A 16,215-nucleotide genomic window follows, 5' to 3' on the forward strand; every position below is an offset into this window, starting at 1 on the left:
TTAGATGTCAAAAGAGAAAAGTTGACCAGATAACCATTAAACCAAGCACACACTGTACCATATGTAGACTCGCACGTGACGACGGACACTAGACTGTATCTTGAAAGGTTTTTTTGGATAATATCAGAAAACTCTGCTGAGGTTTCTCTTAATATTATCTAACACCCCTAAAATCTTACAAATATCACATATCTCCCTTACTTTTATTATTTCTATAACAAAATTTTGAAAAACTATAAACTACTCTTTTGCTTGTGAAAAAAAATGATCCAAAGTCACTTTATTCACTCCAAAGAAACCATTATCTAAAAAAAAAAAAAAAACTCTAGTAGTACTACCACATCACAATTTTATAGTCCATAAAAGTATAAATTTGAAAAACAAAAGAGATATTTGCGAAGAAATACACTAGCACTAATTTAAGTCTATATGGTCAAAATTGATTTTTTATGCATATTGTATTTTTTTCCCAATTTCTTCTCAACTCATGTCAAAACCTTTAAATTGTACTAATCATTATAAAAATTAACTCAAAATAAATAAAGAAATCATACCCCACTCTATCACAATCACAAATGTAAAAAATAAAAAAAATTAATTTACTATAATTTATAAATAAAAAATTGTGTAGTCATCCAAAAAAAATGAGTAAGAAAGAATTGAAGAAAGGAGAAAGAGAATGAAGTGACTTTTATTTTTTCTTAATTTTTTGACCTTCATTTATTTGATGTGTGAATTATGTATCAAGTAATGGTTAATATTTTTTTTTTGACAATTACTAGAGAAGGTAAGTGATATTTTAAAAATGTCAAAGTGCCAATTGATATGAGGAGAAACCTTAAGGAGGTTTCTAATATTATCCCTATCTTTTTAGCACACTTGCAGGGCCGTGTTTTACAACTTACATGACCAACACGGTACTAGTCAATTTTGTTTCCCCTTTTCGGTGAAATTTCTATTCCACATTCTGAATAGATATTATCATCTTCCCTTAAAATTTCTTTCCATTTTTTACCATTACTTTTCTTTTATTTTTTTAATTCAAATATAGTTAAGCATGAAGCTTGCTTGAAGAATAGAGTAGTAGACATTGACAATGGCTTTAGTGTTGATTAATTTGAAGTCACTAAATTGGCAATAGTCTGAACAAAATTACCAAAATTTGAAGCAAGAATCTCACATTTTTTATTTATTTTTTTTTGTATCCAAAGATGATTTCAAGCCTTACAAGGAGGAAAGGAAAAATGGGATGAATTGAAAGTCATGCGTTCACTTGACTAATATTTGAGTTGGGTCTTAAGGATAATGAAGTAAGTTTCCCATCTCGCCTGATTTTAGGAAACATTTAGATGAATTTTATTAAGCAATACCCCTTTTTTTTTTTTTTCCTATATTGATGTCTTGTATCAGGTGATTTTCTTTATATTTCTTGGCAAGACTTTCCATACTCAAAAGATTACTTTTAAAAAAGAAACTCAAAAAGACGAACTTTCCATACTCATAAGATTACTTTAAAAAAGAAACTCAAAAAGACAGTCATACCCTTTTGCAAATTTATGTACGAGCTTTGGTTAGAGGCTTAGAGCTAAATTACAAGGACTTGCAACTATTAAGAGATTCCTTTTTTATAATTAAAAAAAGAGATTCTTTATTCTACTTTGAGCTATATTTCCGTTGTCATTTTCAATAAAATGATGTTCCATATTCATAGTTAATAAGTCACGGCGAATATCGATGTTGCGTAACATTTTGTATTGTCTATACTAATGAATTTGGTGTAAGTGAAAAAGACTTGCATTCATCAATCATATGAGATCTTATATTCGAAATTCATGTAAATAGAAAATATAATGTTGAAAAAGTTTTTTTTTGCGAAAAATTTGACTAGACTTAAATAGGATTAATCGTAGAATGTGAAATGGATGCGTGCATAGCCTCGTGATTTATACAAAAAAAAAAATTATACTATCTATGGATATTCTTTTTTTTTTTTGTCAGCAACGATATGTTTATATAATCTAATCTATCTATGGACATTTAATACGGCATGAAAGGATAAACAAATACTAGAATGGCACATCAACGTAAAATCATTCCTAGTAGGAGCAGTGCACTGTACACACAGTATACATGTTTCTCGAGGGTACTGTACACAGTATTCGAAAAACCCTTTTGTTTTTCCCCCTCCCTGCCATGAAATAGAACAAATAGAATAATGATTAAATGCTAGTACTAATCAAAATAAAAGAGATTTTGCATTTTCAACTTGGGTGGCTCTCTCTCTCCCTCTCGCCCTCTCTCGTTGCCTTGGCTTTAGCGGTACCATTTTACCATTGACCACCTGAAATGAATCAATTCAAGGCTCTCCAGCTCCTCTTCGGTCATCCCCCATTATTATAAGAACACCAAACCAAAACAAAAACCATCTCCCCACCGCCTACTCCTCCTCCATCTGAACTTCCATCACCATCATCCCATTCCCTCGCCTTCACCCTGTACTAGTTCAAGAGAAGAGTGAAAGAGAAAGGGGAGAGGTGGGTTTCAGACAATCAAGCAGGCTCCATTGCATCCATTTAAGACTTGTACCCCAGAAAAAACATATCATTTATTTCCCCAAAACCTCTTCCTTCCTTTCTGTTTGTTTTCTTGACCTGATTGCTGGTTTCGTTTTTTCAGTACTATTCGTCTTCATTCCAATGGGAGCTCGCTGCTCTAAATTAGGCTTTTGCTGGTGGCCTTCCAACCTGAAATCCAACGTCCCTTATTCCTCTGATCTTGGTAATTCTTTAAACTCTCTTAAATGTATAAAAATGTAATCTTTGTTCCCTTTTTCTGATGTTTTTTCTTCTGGGGTTTTAGAGAAATGTGGAGAAAATGAGAGGATGAAATTGCCAGCATTTAAAGAATACAGTTTGGACGAGCTGAAGGTGGCGACTTCAGGATTCTCAGTTGAAAACATTGTATCAGAACATGGAGAGAAAGCTCCCAATGTTGTCTACAAAGGGCAGCTTGAAGATGACGGCTCTTGGATTGCTGTCAAACGTTTCAACAAGTCTGCCTGGCCGGATTCTCGGCAATTCCTGGTTGTTATTACTTCTTTTGAGCAAGTCCCCAGCTACAGTGTTTCACAAATGTGATATTACCTTATTTTTGTACGCGCCTTGATTGTTTGATATTGCACTCCTTAGGAGGAGGCGAAGGCAGTAGGGCAGTTGAGGAGTGAGAGGCTGGCCAATTTGATAGGGTGTTGTTGTGATGGAAATGAGAGGTTGCTGGTGGCCGAATTCATGCCTCATGAAACTCTATCCAAACACTTATTTCATTGTAAGTTTGCTGTTTTGAATCTTTAGCATTATGCTGTCGATTTCAATGCTGATAATTGTGTTACTTCTTGTGGCTTAATGAGAACTTTGTAGCATTTTGTTGGAAAGTTATTGCTCCAAGATTGAATCTTTGTTGTACCAACTCCGAGTAATAGTCTCATAGTAATGGCCTTTCCATGTTGAGAATTTGATAAGGTTAGAGTCTATTTTACTTATTGGTGTCTTTTTGCTAAACTTGTCTGATGGAGGTGAAGTGTTGGAAGTGATTATTTGCCTAATTGACTTACCTCTATAAGTCTTCCCTGGCGTTAGATTGCTTTTATTTGGAGATATAGCTAACTCTGTGATTCTGTATGAACTGATACAGGGGAAACCCAACCGTTGAAATGGGCAATGAGGTTGAGAGTTGCTTTGCATCTGGCGGAAGCATTAGACTATTGCAGTAGCAAAGGGCGAGCACTATACCATGACCTTAATGCCTATAGAATCTTATTTGATCAAGTACTTCCTTTCTTTTCTTCATTCATTTGATGTAGCTTCCAGTCTTGTCAGTTTATGGAATTTTTTCAGACTGCCAACAGCTTACTGTGAGTGATCACACAACAGGATGCTAACCCCAGGCTTTCTTGCTTTGGCCTGATGAAGAACAGCAGGGATGGAAAGAGCTACAGCACAAACTTGGCTTTCACTCCTCCAGAGTATTTAAGGACAGGTCTTGGAGTAATTCCCCAAAAGAGCTTTTAGTTTTAGCAAATAATGGTCTATATTCGATGCAAAGTAGATGCTTAACTAATTTGCTACTTAGACATCGTCTAGATCTCATGTTCGTCTTTACCTTATTAGCAGAACTTGTGTATTTAGATAGTTTGGAATGTGTCTTTTCCTAGAAATACATGTAATGTCCGATATTAGTGGTCAAATTTCTCCCCTTTCATTGGCTGCATGCTTGACATTTTTCTTTCTTAACATAAATAGAACCTTATAATGAGCTTTTAGAAAGGTTGCTAAGCACATAAATTAACAACTGAGAAGTGAAGTTGCTAAGCACACTAATGAAAAACGCAGAAGGAGAAAATTATTGGGTTCTTCATATTCATAGATGCTTGATCTGATCTCATCCTTTCAATTTGACAGGTAGAGTTACAGCTGAGAGTGTAGTTTACAGTTTTGGCACACTATTGCTTGATCTCCTCAGCGGCAAACATATTCCTCCAAGCCATGTAATTGTGCTTTCTAATTTCTTGATTCTGAAGTTTGTGAAAATTGTGTTTTTTGGTATTGCAATAAGAATAGACCAGAAATAACTCCGCGACATTATGCATCATCTGAGTCGCTAAATGAAAAGATTGTCAGTCTCTCGTTATATTCAGGAGATTACAAAAAGAGTTATTTTGATGTATTCTGTTACTATATCCTATCCCTTAAATTTCTCTGGATGAGCGAATGCTAGAACTAAATAACAGTTGTTGCCTTTATAGGCTCTTGACTTGATTCGTGGGAAGAACATACAGATGCTGATGGACTCTTGTCTGGAGGGTCATTTCTCAAATGATGATGGGGCAGAGTTAGTACGAATAGCTTCACGTTGTTTACAGTATGAACCTCGTGACCGGCCGAATGCTAAGTCTCTTGTGACCTCTCTTGCTCCACTTCAAAAGGAGATAGATGTAGGCCTTATTCCATTCTAACTGAAGTCATTCAGATATAAACAAATTTAGATGTGGTGCAAATTTCAATATTCTGATGCTGATCATGCTGTTTGAGATATCTTTTTATGCTGATTTGATGAATGTACTAGCAAAATTTTGCAGGTGCCATCACATATTTTGCTAGGAATCACTCATGAAACTTCATCTCCAGTCCAGACATCAAAATTATCACCTCTTGGCGAGGCTTGCTCACGAGTAGATCTGACTGCCATGCATGAGTTACTGGAGAAGGTTGGATACAAGGATGATGAGGGGGTTGCAAATGAGGTTAGCTTTTGCACAGCTTACTCTTGTAGCACATGTACTGCTTGCATTTTTCCAGCTAAAAAATTCTCGAGGAACCCCTGCGCCTGGTGGCAGCACCCTTTTTGATCTAAACCATGTTCTGAAATTGACATGCTAAAGTAGTGTTAAAGCTCTAAAATCTATTTATGTTTTGAAATCATGCTCTTCTTTATCCATCATATTGTCTGTTGAAAATTAAAGGTATTTTCTTGTTGGTGTTTTCTTGTATTATATCATTATTATATAAAAATTGTTTTTATTCCGGCATGCGCTTCTGCACTTCGGGGTGTGGGGGGGGGGTTGTTTCAATCTTCTGGAGAACCTGTTTAAGAGTGGCAAGTGACAGAAGAGTGTGATTTTGTTTAACTAAAAAATCTATCCACACTGTGCCATAATGGATCAACTTCACCACGTCTGATAGGAAATTCTTAACATCAAGATGTGCTTAGTCAGAAACTTTCTCCATCTTTTGGAAATCTTAATCCATAACACTCAAAGGAGTATTTAGTCAAACTTTGAGAGACAATCAAAACTGATAAGAATATAGAGGGCTGCCCATTGAAATTACGATCCCTATTCCCCAAAATGCAGAATCAGATGGAGTGCTTTTAATATGCTGACTCTTTATTAAGTTCATATAATTTCTAAAATGTAGCTCGTTTCATTTGTTGCTCATATTTCTCTTATTGAAGTTTTTTCTCTTTGCAGCTCTCATTTCAGCTGTGGACTAGCCAAATACAGGAAACCCTGAACTCTAGAAAGCGTGGCGACAATGCATTTCGAGCTAAAGACTTTGCAACTGCCATTAGTTGTTATACAGATGTAAGTAAACCTTCATAAAATTGCATTTAGCTCCAGTCATATGGCGCAATAGGTTATGAAGATCTTTCATGTGCTTTGCTCTGCAGTTCATCGAGGGCGGGAATATGGTATCCCCAACAGTCCTTGCCCGGCGCTGTTTGTGTTACTTGATGAACAACAGGCCACAAGAAGCCCTTGCAGATGCTATGCAGGCCCAAGTAACATCCCCTGATTGGCCTACTGCTTTTTATCTTCAAGCGGCTGCCCTCTTTAGCCTGGGAATGAACAGCGACGCACAAGAGACGCTTAAAGATGGCTCGTCTATGGAAAACAGAAGATGAAGTGGATTTGGCAAAATGTATAGATTAATTAGGCTTTTCCTTATAAATGCTCCTTGTATCTAGGTTTTGCAATTTAGAAATGCCGTTTGGCTGGTTGTTTGCAGCATAAAAAAGCTGGTTGCAAGACAAGATTCATTCAACACCGAGTGACTATTATTTTCTGTGTTTACTTGCTGACTGGGAAGAACGTCTTATGTTTGCCTTTGTTGCCAAGTCGTCAGATGCATTATCTGACTGCATTGAAAATTGATCGAGCAGAAGAATTCCAGTTGGGGGCTCTGTGCAGTTGTAAAGGGACATTCTTGTAAAGACGATCCAATAAGGCCAGAGGAGCAACAATTAGTGTTTGGTAGGGGACCTTTTAGATCTGACCAAACAATGGGGGCTTTAAGGCCCGGGCAAGAGATCTGAGATCAATCGCCCGGCCCCGTGAAAAATTATCAAAGCTCGATATGCCAGATTTCGGATCAGCTTTCTTGTTCCCCGGCGTCCAGACAGGTCTTTTCCATTACGATATTCGCAGCCCACCGTCAACTCCCCAACCCAAGACCCCAGACGAACAAGTTACAATTTTTCAGACTGTCACCTACATTTTTTAGGACATAAGATCGTCAATATTTGCTGTTTTTTTTGCTGATTTACGCCCTTAATTTGAAAAGCAATTTTAACATATTAACTCTGAAAATATATGATCTATCAAAATCGATAACTATAATTCTGCTTTCGTACATCCAGTTTTATTTTCCTTTTTTTTTTTTCAAATGAATATAAAGAAAATTTGTTGAGCTTCATCACCTCGGACACTTACAGGGGTTGGGCTGGCTAAGGAGAGGGTTTCCTGTAAGAATGAATTCTGAGATATGTGTAGTGGATCATTATTCCGCCAGCTTCGATGACAATAAGAGAAGTTAGGAGCAAAGAAGTAAAAGAAATGGTATTTGAAATCTCCATAATACCAAAAAAAACGTATTATGACTAATTTGAAATCTCCACTAAACCAATTCAGTAACAAGCAATACTTAGAAACCAAATGAAAGGCATTTTTATTTGGACCAATGCTTGAAGAATAAAAAGATAAGGGTCCAACAACCACGCTTAATACTCAATAGGCATGGTTTCAGGCTTTCAGAAGAGGCTGGTCAGCTTCTAGCTCAAAATGGTAAGCCAAAATTCAGATTAAAACTACTAGTGAGACAATTTAAATGGCCTTAGATGCAGCATCAACTAAGCACTAATTCATGCTAAAGCAACTGGATTTTTTTCTGGAACACGATCTCCACCTTGTTAGCAGGTAGGAGCATTCTATAGAAAATGTGCAGAAAAATGTTTCAGAGTAATTTCAGAACAACCAGACTTCACATTGGAGGCCGACCAGAACCAAGCAGTTGTCCAACCAGATTTGTCACCTGAACAAGACGAATTAAGAGACAAGATCATGTATTTATTAATTTGTGTAACATTTCCTATAGCGTCCACTACATACCCCCAGCCCTTTCTTTTTCCTCTCCTTTTTCAAGTTGAAAGTAATTGTAAAGCAGAAACTACCCCTTTCATTTGGTTCTTCAACTTGTAGTAGTCACTTCCTAATTCCTATTCATGGCACTGATAAATTTCCTAAAGGTCATCAGAGCACAACTGTATCTCCTACACCATGGAACGTACAGGGTGCTTATCATTTGGCAATTTCTACAATTGCAGCAACAATATTTATTCAATATGCTGAAATGCAAGGATTGCATCCGGTAGTCGAGCAGTCAATTTTTTTAGTGATGCATGGCTTCCTCAGTTTACATATGAGAGTGAAATTAAAGTATCCAGTGTGTTACCTGCCAGTACTTAGAAACACAGCGATCAATACAGCTGTTTTCTCCCATATTCAGCTCAGATTCCTTGTACCTTTAGGAGAAACATGCTCAAATTGCAAATCCAGAGAAGTGTCATCATAATAGGAAATGAAAAGCAGAAACTTCAACATGCTATATTAGCTATATTCATCAACAATAGATAAGAAATCGAAACAAGGAGAAAATCGATACCTTTTCTCAACACACTTGTTAAAACATGTGTGTGTAAGCCTGGAAGATCAACAGTAAAAGACGAGTAAAAATCAGGTTGCATATGTACTTGGAAGACCTAATTTTCTAATCAAGAACAGTATCAGCTACTCTAAAAGCAGGCACTTGCCAATTTATAACAATCCTTCTGCTTCTGGATCTACAGGTTCAACATAGTATGAAAGGAATAATTATCTATTGAATAAGCAACAGACTAGAAGGTATCTAAGTCCTTCATTTTCTTTCTTTTTTCTCAAGATTTTGAAGTAAAGTTCTATATGTAATATAACCAAAAAAAAAAAAAAGAGCTAATTTATAATACTCATATTACCTAACAAAATTCTCACTTGTGGTAATCCATTGAAAACTCTCAGTCATTTGAGCAAAGAAGAAAGTAAGCATATCGTAAAGAAAAGGAGGTGATTCTTCACTAACAAGAGAAAACTGTACCTAAAATCAATTAGCCTTCCGGCTCGTTCTCTTAAGCAGTCAATAAGTGAAATAAGCCGCGCTAGGCTCGCTTATGATGGATCCTCCCACTTAATTAAATTCGGGAATAAATGCAAAAGTTCGAAGTTTGATCTGCCTATATCCCACATAAGAACAAGAACTGTTTAGGATTGAGATGAAGATAATACAATGTGGAAGGCCTTACTTGTTAAATAATTCGACCCTGTATTCCATCTCCTTCTCTGCCATGCCCAAAATCTGCCAAGTCATACACATAAAAAGATGATAAAGTTATAAACCAATTCCTGCTTAGTTTTACTTGAAACAATCAACGCTGAGCACTGAGTAAATTCTATGATTCCGCAGACTATTTCTAAAACCAATATCTCAAAATTCACGACTAATTAGCCAAAAAAAAAAAAAAACCAAAATCATCAGCATGAGCAGATATCGAGGTCAATATAATCAGGAAGGTAAGATACCAGTTCCTTGTCGATTCCTGGAGGAGGAGGAGGAGCACTATTTGCAGCCATTGTTCACTAATTTCTGGAGAAAAGGAAAAAGACTTGAAACTTTAATTTATATACAAACAAAAAGGAAAAAAACGAAGAAGAAGAAGATGGAGATAAGACTAGGCTCAGAAAAGCTCAGATGGAGGAAAGAGGCTCACAAATCGGAGGCCAAATAAAGTCCTGATGCGGAACAACGAAGAATTGCTTGTCAAGTCGGATATTTTGAGGTTTAGGGTTTAAGGAGCAGAGACTGGTCTTGAACCCTGCAGACCCTGAAATCTTTAAAAAATCAAAAAATAAAATAAAATACAAAGAAAAGGGCATGTAGACCCTGATTTTACTGTAGAGTACCTACTATACGATGTATGTATGTATATCATGTACCAGATCGTCCGGTTAAGTTTCTTTTTTTCTTCCATTTTTAACCTTAAACAAATAACAATAAACGGTTTTTTCTTTTTCTTTTGGGTCCCGTCAGGCCTTAACAAGGTTTTTTTTTTTTTTGAAAAATACTTTTTATTTGAGCAATTTCAAATACTTGTACTCTTCTAAATGCACATGTATACTATATATTATACAAATACTCACATTTGTCGCAGAGAAATGAGTTTGCTTGATGTCAGTAATCCAATTTTAGAATCTCACCAACTTTTATTGATAATAATAGTACGATACAAAGTGCACAACAACACAACGGATGTAAATATTAACCTATAACTTGTACCGTTAGTATTAAAACTTGTATAATGTGTTGTTTCAAAATAGAGGAATATGGATTTAACCCTTTTAATACATACATATATATATGTAAAGAGACCAAAAATATTTTATTTGATGCATAAATAAATGAATCAAACTTTTTAAGAATGTAATTTTTTTTATTTAATTGCTTTGAGTAATTTTTTAAGCTTGTTTGGAACTTAAACAGGCCTCTTTTTTTTTTCTGTAATAAATATGTTGTAATCGCTTTTATATATTGATTGAAAATTCAACTAAAGAAAAACACGGCATCTGAAAAGGAAAAAAAGTAAGATGGGAGGGTACCGTACGTAGCACCACCAGGGTCGGTCATCAGTCATCAGTCACATATAATCAACACATCAAATCATCTCATCTCCCGCAGCATACAAAATGATAATCTAACAATTAGCAAGAAATGGTACAGAGTCCTCGGCATAATTTACACACTATAAATAAAATCCCAGTGATTGTTGCAAACTCTACTGCCTATTCCTATTACACACACATGCGAAGATCTCCTTGTGCTCTCTGATCCAGATGCTGCTGCTCTTCCGGACTCATGGCAGTATTTTAAAGTGAAAAAGCCACGAGATTATAAAGGCAAAAACCATGCACCCAAGCAGAAAATTCATGACACGACGGCCATGGCAGTAACCTCGGGTCTCGGAGAAGACCACAGGTGCTGTTGATGCTGCAGTAGCTATACCAGTGCCACTGTTCACCTCGGTTGCTTGTTCTCCAGCAATGTTCATTGCAGGGGCGCCGCAAATTTCACAAGTTCTGGATAAACATTTACACGAGGCACAGGCAGTCAGTCCACATGATACACCAGAAGCAACTGAAATAAGGCTTTTCTAAATGGTCAAAATTCTGCATTTTATACGTTCTGGTCTCCGTATATTTCCCAAAAAAAAAAAAAATAAATAAAATATGAGAGTTGGAAACACAAAAGCAAAGAAGTTTCTGGCCTACAAAGTTTGACCATTCTCTGTACCATCTTGATGCTTTTCTCAAGAAGTTCATAAATAACTGCTATCAGCTATGTCCGCTCGCCGGCGCATGGCCAGAGTTGAAATGTCGCCAAAATCATCTGCTTGAAATGTCGCCAAATTCATCTGCTTAATCTCTTTAAAGTTTACCAAAATCATTTCCAGCAACTACCTTGCCAACATAAATACAAAGACGATGACAGAATCCATTTGTTTGGTATGGGATTTGCTTGCATGGACCTAAAGGTCTGGTAAGATAAAAGGGAAATGCAACATAAATTCTAAAGCTAATTTCCCTTCACCATGTGGTCAAAGCTCCTTGCTTGTTCCAGTGATCAGGATATTGACAGAGCACTTGTTCTGGGCGAGGGATATGGAGGGAGATTGGGGGAGAGGGAGGAATTTGAGGGAGGTTGATTTGCCTTGGTCGAGGGGTCTGAGAAGCAGAGGAATAGTGGTTGGTACTCGATTGGGATGGCAAGAGATTCACATTCAAAAGGAGTCGTCAACCGGCATTCACATAAATGTTCAACTGCCCATATTTATACTTGCGGCAAAAGAGTGGCTTGAACTTTTAATTCTTAATAATCAGAATTATCTTCCTATGAACTTTTCATCTCCTACACACCAAAAGAGAGTAAGCAGTACTAAAAATTTGACCAACAACTGTTTATTCTTTGTTCCTGAATAGACAAGAAGGTTGACTGTAGATTGTCAGACAAGCTCTATAGCAGTATTTCGTGATTCATAGAGGGAACAAGCATCAAAAAGCAAATTAGAGGAATGCTACCCAGGCCATCAGATGATCTCCAAAAACCAAATAATCTGATCATGCACATAAACAACCACAAGATCAAATGAAATAAAGCTGGTCAAAAAAGAAGGCTTACTGGTAAAGGGAAAAGTTTGAAGTTATATGTAGCAGCATCTATCTATCTAAAAGAAAAGAGAATTGATAAATCATAATGCATATCACCCAATCTTCGAGAACAAAAGGAAACATACAAGCAATCAGGTGACAAAGTGCGTAAAAGCATATCGTAAACAGTCATGGATCCCAGGTACACTAGCCCCACCTAACATCCATGATATCACCAAAAGTTAGGTGAAATGCTGTCTAACAACTGTGTTATATACACAAAATAGGAGCTAAAGTATGTGTCGATCAATAATTGGCTGCTATACTGAAATGGACACATTTTTCAAATTTAAATTGATATGTCAGCAAGATGGCAAAAGAATATGGACAATGACAAACACCAATAAATCCAACGAGGAGCAACAATAATGCAAGTAACACACGATTGATGTTTAAGATGGAAAGAATCGGAAGCTCGTAGCATTGGTCCTGATAAACCCCAATTTAGTGCTTCTTCTCCGATGTTTAAGATGGAAAGAATCCAGTAAAAATTTCATTTTCTGGAGCTACTTATATCCACAATCAGCCATCTGAAATAATGATGTGCATCAATATGATAAAGGATTATGTACTCATTACTCTACGAAGCTTGTAGAGAATGGTGAAATTTCCCTGCTTCAAACCAGGTAATTTCCATTCTTTTGGCAATCTTGGTATTGAAGTCAAGCATTTTTACATATCCAGGAGGAGACATAAAGCTTTCCCTACCTATTTAACTTGCCATTTCAGTTATAGACCAACAACACATTTTGAACCCTAAATATCAAACTAACAGGATTCTTCTTTATTCCAACAAAAGTAAAGAAACAGAAAATGTGGGGCCCCCATCAACACATTCTAGAGTACATTCTTCAACCACAGATCTCACGAGACACATTTTTTCTGCAGGCATTATTCAGAGATAACCGTAGAAACATAAAAGAGTCATATGGCATATAAAAGGTAAGCAAAATCGAAGTAGCAAGCATCTTAGACATTTAACAAGAATGAATATCTAAACAAAAATGAAAAGCATTCATTGGCACTAGAAGCAGAACAACACTATCAACAAAAGCAAAATTCCCAGAATGTGAGTTCGGGGAAATAGATCTCTTACAAAGAAACTTCTTACCGAATTCCCTAATTTTAAGGCACTTGCTAACAAAAATCACGCAAATTGCCAAAAACAGACTTACTCGGAGAATTCGGGCAAGCACCAAACCTTGGCTTAAGCAGGATAAGCAGGTCTCAAGTTACAAACTTTACTCAGCAAAATTCATTTCTCCATCAAAACAGAGCCAAAAATTAACTAACCAAAATACACCAGGCAAAATTACACTATTAATGAAAAAGAGATGAACAAAAGTCACATACCTAAGCAATTCCTGTAAAAAGATCAGATTTTTAAAGATAAGAAATAAAGCAAAATTTAAAGATCAGATTTTGATACTTACGTATTGCCCTTCATCTTGAACCAAGTCTCAGCACATTGCTTATGGGCTGAACCCAAATCCCCTTTACAACTGCATCCCAATTCAATAATATTACTCTGGTCACCGCCGCCGGCATTACCACTCCTGGCAACACTGAATTTCAGATGACAAATCCTACACTCTCTTTTCTGGGCTCTATTACTATGAACTTTGAGCTCCAATTCACCACTCTCCAAATCCACCATCCCTTCTTCCTCTTCATCGGAAACTGTAGAGGACCCTCTTCGGCTGCTATGCCTTTTCGGCACCGAAATACCCTCCGACTCTGTCGAGAACCGGCATTCCTCGTACGACCCACCAAGCTGCGAATGCAACGAACGGCTGTCGTCCTCGGTGTCGGAGAAGCGAAAGCTCCCGTCAGTTGTCGTCTCGCTGCTGGCAGCTACGGATGGCCTCGGCCTCCGTCGGCGGCGGCGTCGGCGGTGGCGGCGGAGACTAGTGCTACTACCAGCAGCAGCAGCAGCGGAATTGTCGGCCGATTCTATGTCAGCTGGGCATGTGGTGGCGCTAATAGCCGACATTTTACAGAACCCAGAAGTAAAAAATCAGTGTGGTTGGAAATATTTTGGTTATTTTATTTTATTTTTTGGGTTCAAGTTTGGAAGAGCATGGGGGGCAGGGGGCTGGATTTAACAATGCTCACCATGAGTGTGTGTTTGTTTGAGTGAAGAATGAGGGCGGAGGAAATTTCCCTCTCTCTCAGGACATAGCAGTATATATGGAGTGTAACGTATGCAAGGTAGTATGAGGATTGTGAAAAATAAGAGACAAGGGAAATGGAGTGTGACCGGGGGTGGGGGCTAGAGAGGTTGGTGGGGCTGGCGAGAGACAGAGGCGTCGTGTCAGCTTGGAGAGGAGGGAGGGCGGAGTGCTGAGCTGATGAAAGTGAAATGAAACGCAAACATTTCTTGCTCTGCTACTGTGTGTGTGTGACAGTGAGCGAGTGAATAATACTTGTCAAGTAATTTGTGATGACTGGTTTTGGATAAGTAGCAATTAGTAATGAATAATGACTGTATGTGACTGACTATCTCCGCTCATTCCTTCCTTCAGTTCCTTGTCCTTTGGCTTTGGAGCAGCAAGGGGATAATACGTTGCGTTGATGGGGGACCCCTTTTCCAAGTAGGGACCAATGCTTTCCCATCATCTGCTTTCTTTCTTTTGTACTTTTGGAAAAATGGAGAGACGAGTGGATTAGTTCATGATGCTATTGCTTCCTCTCTCTCTCTCTCGATTGTTTACAGTTTACACAGGGGTCGTAAGTAACATGCACTTGTAAAGGGATTTGAACATGCTAAACTTGAATCATTTGACAAATGGTTGAAATAAGTACCTTTTAATCTTCTCCTGTTCAAGGCTACAGTCTCAAAGGGAATAAAACATGCCAATTTGTTGACCAAGTTTTCTCATTTTGGAAATGAATAATCTCAATATCAAAATTTGAGAGTAATCGTTGGCCTAAATAGTCAAAAGATTAAGGAAAAGCTTTTGAAATATTTTCTCGACACATTTTTTTTTAATTATCTTTTTTACTTAATAGACATCAAACTGGCTCTAACTAATATTGGCGTATACATTAAAGAACATAAACCTCACAAATTATAAAGTTGTCAAGATCAACTTGGTTCGTGTAATTTCATATTAGTACATTAGCATAAACTAAAACAGTTGTGATGCAATTTTAAATTTTATATAGATTTAGTTATGTACTCCCTCCGTCCCACTTTGATAGTCCTGTTTCTTTTTTCACACAGTTTAAGAAAAAGTAGTTAATTTTGTTGGAAAAGTAAATTTAGATTGCTATTTTCCTAAAATACCCTCACATTAAATAGAGTACAACTTTATGGGAACTTGAATTGATGGTAAAAAAAGAATCAACTCTCATTAAATGGGGTAGGTTTATAGCAACAACAACTTGTATTGAATAAGGGTATTTTAGGAAAATGAAAATACAACTACATTCTTCAATTGGAAAGTGGACTGCAATTTGGGACAGATAAAAAAGGAAAACAGGACTATCAAAGTGGGACGGAGGGAGTATGAGTTAACAAATTTAAATTTACATTCGACTTGTATGATTTTACACCAAAAGGTGTAAGAATTACATCAGCCGATTTGAACCTGACAACTTCAGATTTGTAAGGTCCATGATCTATTATACATTAACGTATTTACATATATATATATATATGTATGTATGTATAACATACCTAAAATTTGATATTATTATCATGCTAATTGGAACTGCAACTCTCATCAAGAAAACCCAAGGTTAAACCCCTATTTGCTATCGGGACCGGACCTCTTTGCATTGTGTCAACACAGATTATGAGTGTCCAGCTGTGTATGGCTATCTAACCTAATCATGTCGCTGTCCTATTAATACATATGTTTGGATAAAAGTTAGTATTTGTCAATAAATGATTTACTTGTTTGTATCACAAATATATATTTTTTTATATTTTTTAATCATATTTTTACCTCACATATATCACGTTACAAAAAGCGCTGTAATAATGAGTTTAAATAATATTTCAAATAACCTCCTGTCCAAATGCACGTTGCACTGTGTTGTGCAAGATTTACATAATCGGGACAGAGCCAAGGTTAATGAAGCTA

The 16,215-nt window shown here is 36.8% G+C and overlaps 3 protein-coding genes across 4 annotated transcripts; 1 reads left to right on the plus strand and 2 right to left on the minus strand.

Annotated features, from left to right (window-relative positions):
• The first annotated feature begins 2,267 nt into the window (after nt 1–2,267).
• Nucleotides 2,268–6,628, plus strand: LOC113729627 (serine/threonine-protein kinase BSK5-like). Its single transcript, XM_027253901.2, has 11 exons — nt 2,268–2,534; nt 2,677–2,778; nt 2,860–3,083; nt 3,189–3,324; nt 3,691–3,824; nt 3,930–4,035; nt 4,458–4,543; nt 4,802–4,990; nt 5,135–5,299; nt 6,026–6,139; nt 6,226–6,628. The coding sequence occupies exons 2-11, from the start codon at nt 2,697–2,699 to the stop codon at nt 6,457–6,459; spliced, it is 1,470 nt and encodes a 489-aa protein (XP_027109702.1). The 5' UTR covers nt 2,268–2,534; nt 2,677–2,696; the 3' UTR covers nt 6,460–6,628.
• An 850-nt stretch (nt 6,629–7,478) lies between these two features.
• LOC113729658 (mitochondrial import inner membrane translocase subunit TIM10) lies at nt 7,479–9,803 on the minus strand. 2 transcript variants are annotated; one of them, XM_027253917.2, is made up of 6 exons: nt 9,634–9,802; nt 9,446–9,509; nt 9,169–9,221; nt 8,496–8,534; nt 8,286–8,355; nt 7,479–7,865 (listed from the first exon to the last, which is right to left on the minus strand). In XM_027253917.2, the coding sequence occupies exons 2-6, from the start codon at nt 9,494–9,496 to the stop codon at nt 7,815–7,817; spliced, it is 264 nt and encodes an 87-aa protein (XP_027109718.1). In that variant the 5' UTR covers nt 9,497–9,509; nt 9,634–9,802; the 3' UTR covers nt 7,479–7,814. The 2 variants fall into 2 exon arrangements, with proteins under 2 accessions (XP_027109718.1, XP_071934670.1); XM_072078569.1 differs by lacking the exon at nt 8,496–8,534 and having other exon boundaries at nt 9,634–9,803.
• Nucleotides 9,804–10,600: 797 nt separating this feature from the next.
• Nucleotides 10,601–14,550, minus strand: LOC113729646 (uncharacterized). Its single transcript, XM_027253908.2, has 2 exons — nt 13,558–14,550; nt 10,601–10,996 (listed from the first exon to the last, which is right to left on the minus strand). Exons 1-2 carry the CDS (start codon nt 14,115–14,117, stop codon nt 10,774–10,776), a joined length of 783 nt encoding a protein of 260 aa, XP_027109709.2. The 5' UTR covers nt 14,118–14,550; the 3' UTR covers nt 10,601–10,773.
• Between the last annotated feature and the right edge of the window lie 1,665 nt (nt 14,551–16,215).

This window comes from Coffea arabica, chromosome 1c, assembly GCF_036785885.1.
Source record: "Coffea arabica cultivar ET-39 chromosome 1c, Coffea Arabica ET-39 HiFi, whole genome shotgun sequence".
Taxonomy (NCBI): Eukaryota; Viridiplantae; Streptophyta; class Magnoliopsida; order Gentianales; family Rubiaceae; genus Coffea; species Coffea arabica.

What these genes read in the sequence shown, in the direction of transcription:
- LOC113729627 (XM_027253901.2), top strand. Translation starts at nt 2,697, where the DNA reads ATGGGAGCTCGCTGCTCTAAATTAGGCTTTTGCTGGTGGCCTTCCAAC. An exon ending in ATAGAATCTTATTTGATCAA is followed by an intron (nt 3,825 to 3,929) that starts GTACTTCCTTTC and finishes ATCACACAACAG; the next exon opens with GATGCTAACCCCAGGCTTTC. An exon ending in ATGAGGGGGTTGCAAATGAG is followed by an intron (nt 5,300 to 6,025) that starts GTTAGCTTTTGC and finishes TTCTCTTTGCAG; the next exon opens with CTCTCATTTCAGCTGTGGAC.
- LOC113729658 (XM_027253917.2), bottom strand. Translation starts at nt 9,496, where the DNA reads ATGGCTGCAAATAGTGCTCCTCCTCCTCCTCCAGGAATCGACAAGGAA. An exon ending in AGGGTCGAATTATTTAACAA is followed by an intron (nt 8,535 to 9,168) that starts GTAAGGCCTTCC and finishes TTGATCTTCCAG; the next exon opens with GCTTACACACACATGTTTTA. An exon ending in GTGTTTCTAAGTACTGGCAG is followed by an intron (nt 7,866 to 8,285) that starts GTAACACACTGG and finishes CGTCTTGTTCAG; the next exon opens with GTGACAAATCTGGTTGGACA.
- LOC113729646 (XM_027253908.2), bottom strand. Translation starts at nt 14,117, where the DNA reads ATGTCGGCTATTAGCGCCACCACATGCCCAGCTGACATAGAATCGGCC. An exon ending in TTCAAGATGAAGGGCAATAC is followed by an intron (nt 10,997 to 13,557) that starts GTAAGTATCAAA and finishes ATGTTTATCCAG; the next exon opens with AACTTGTGAAATTTGCGGCG.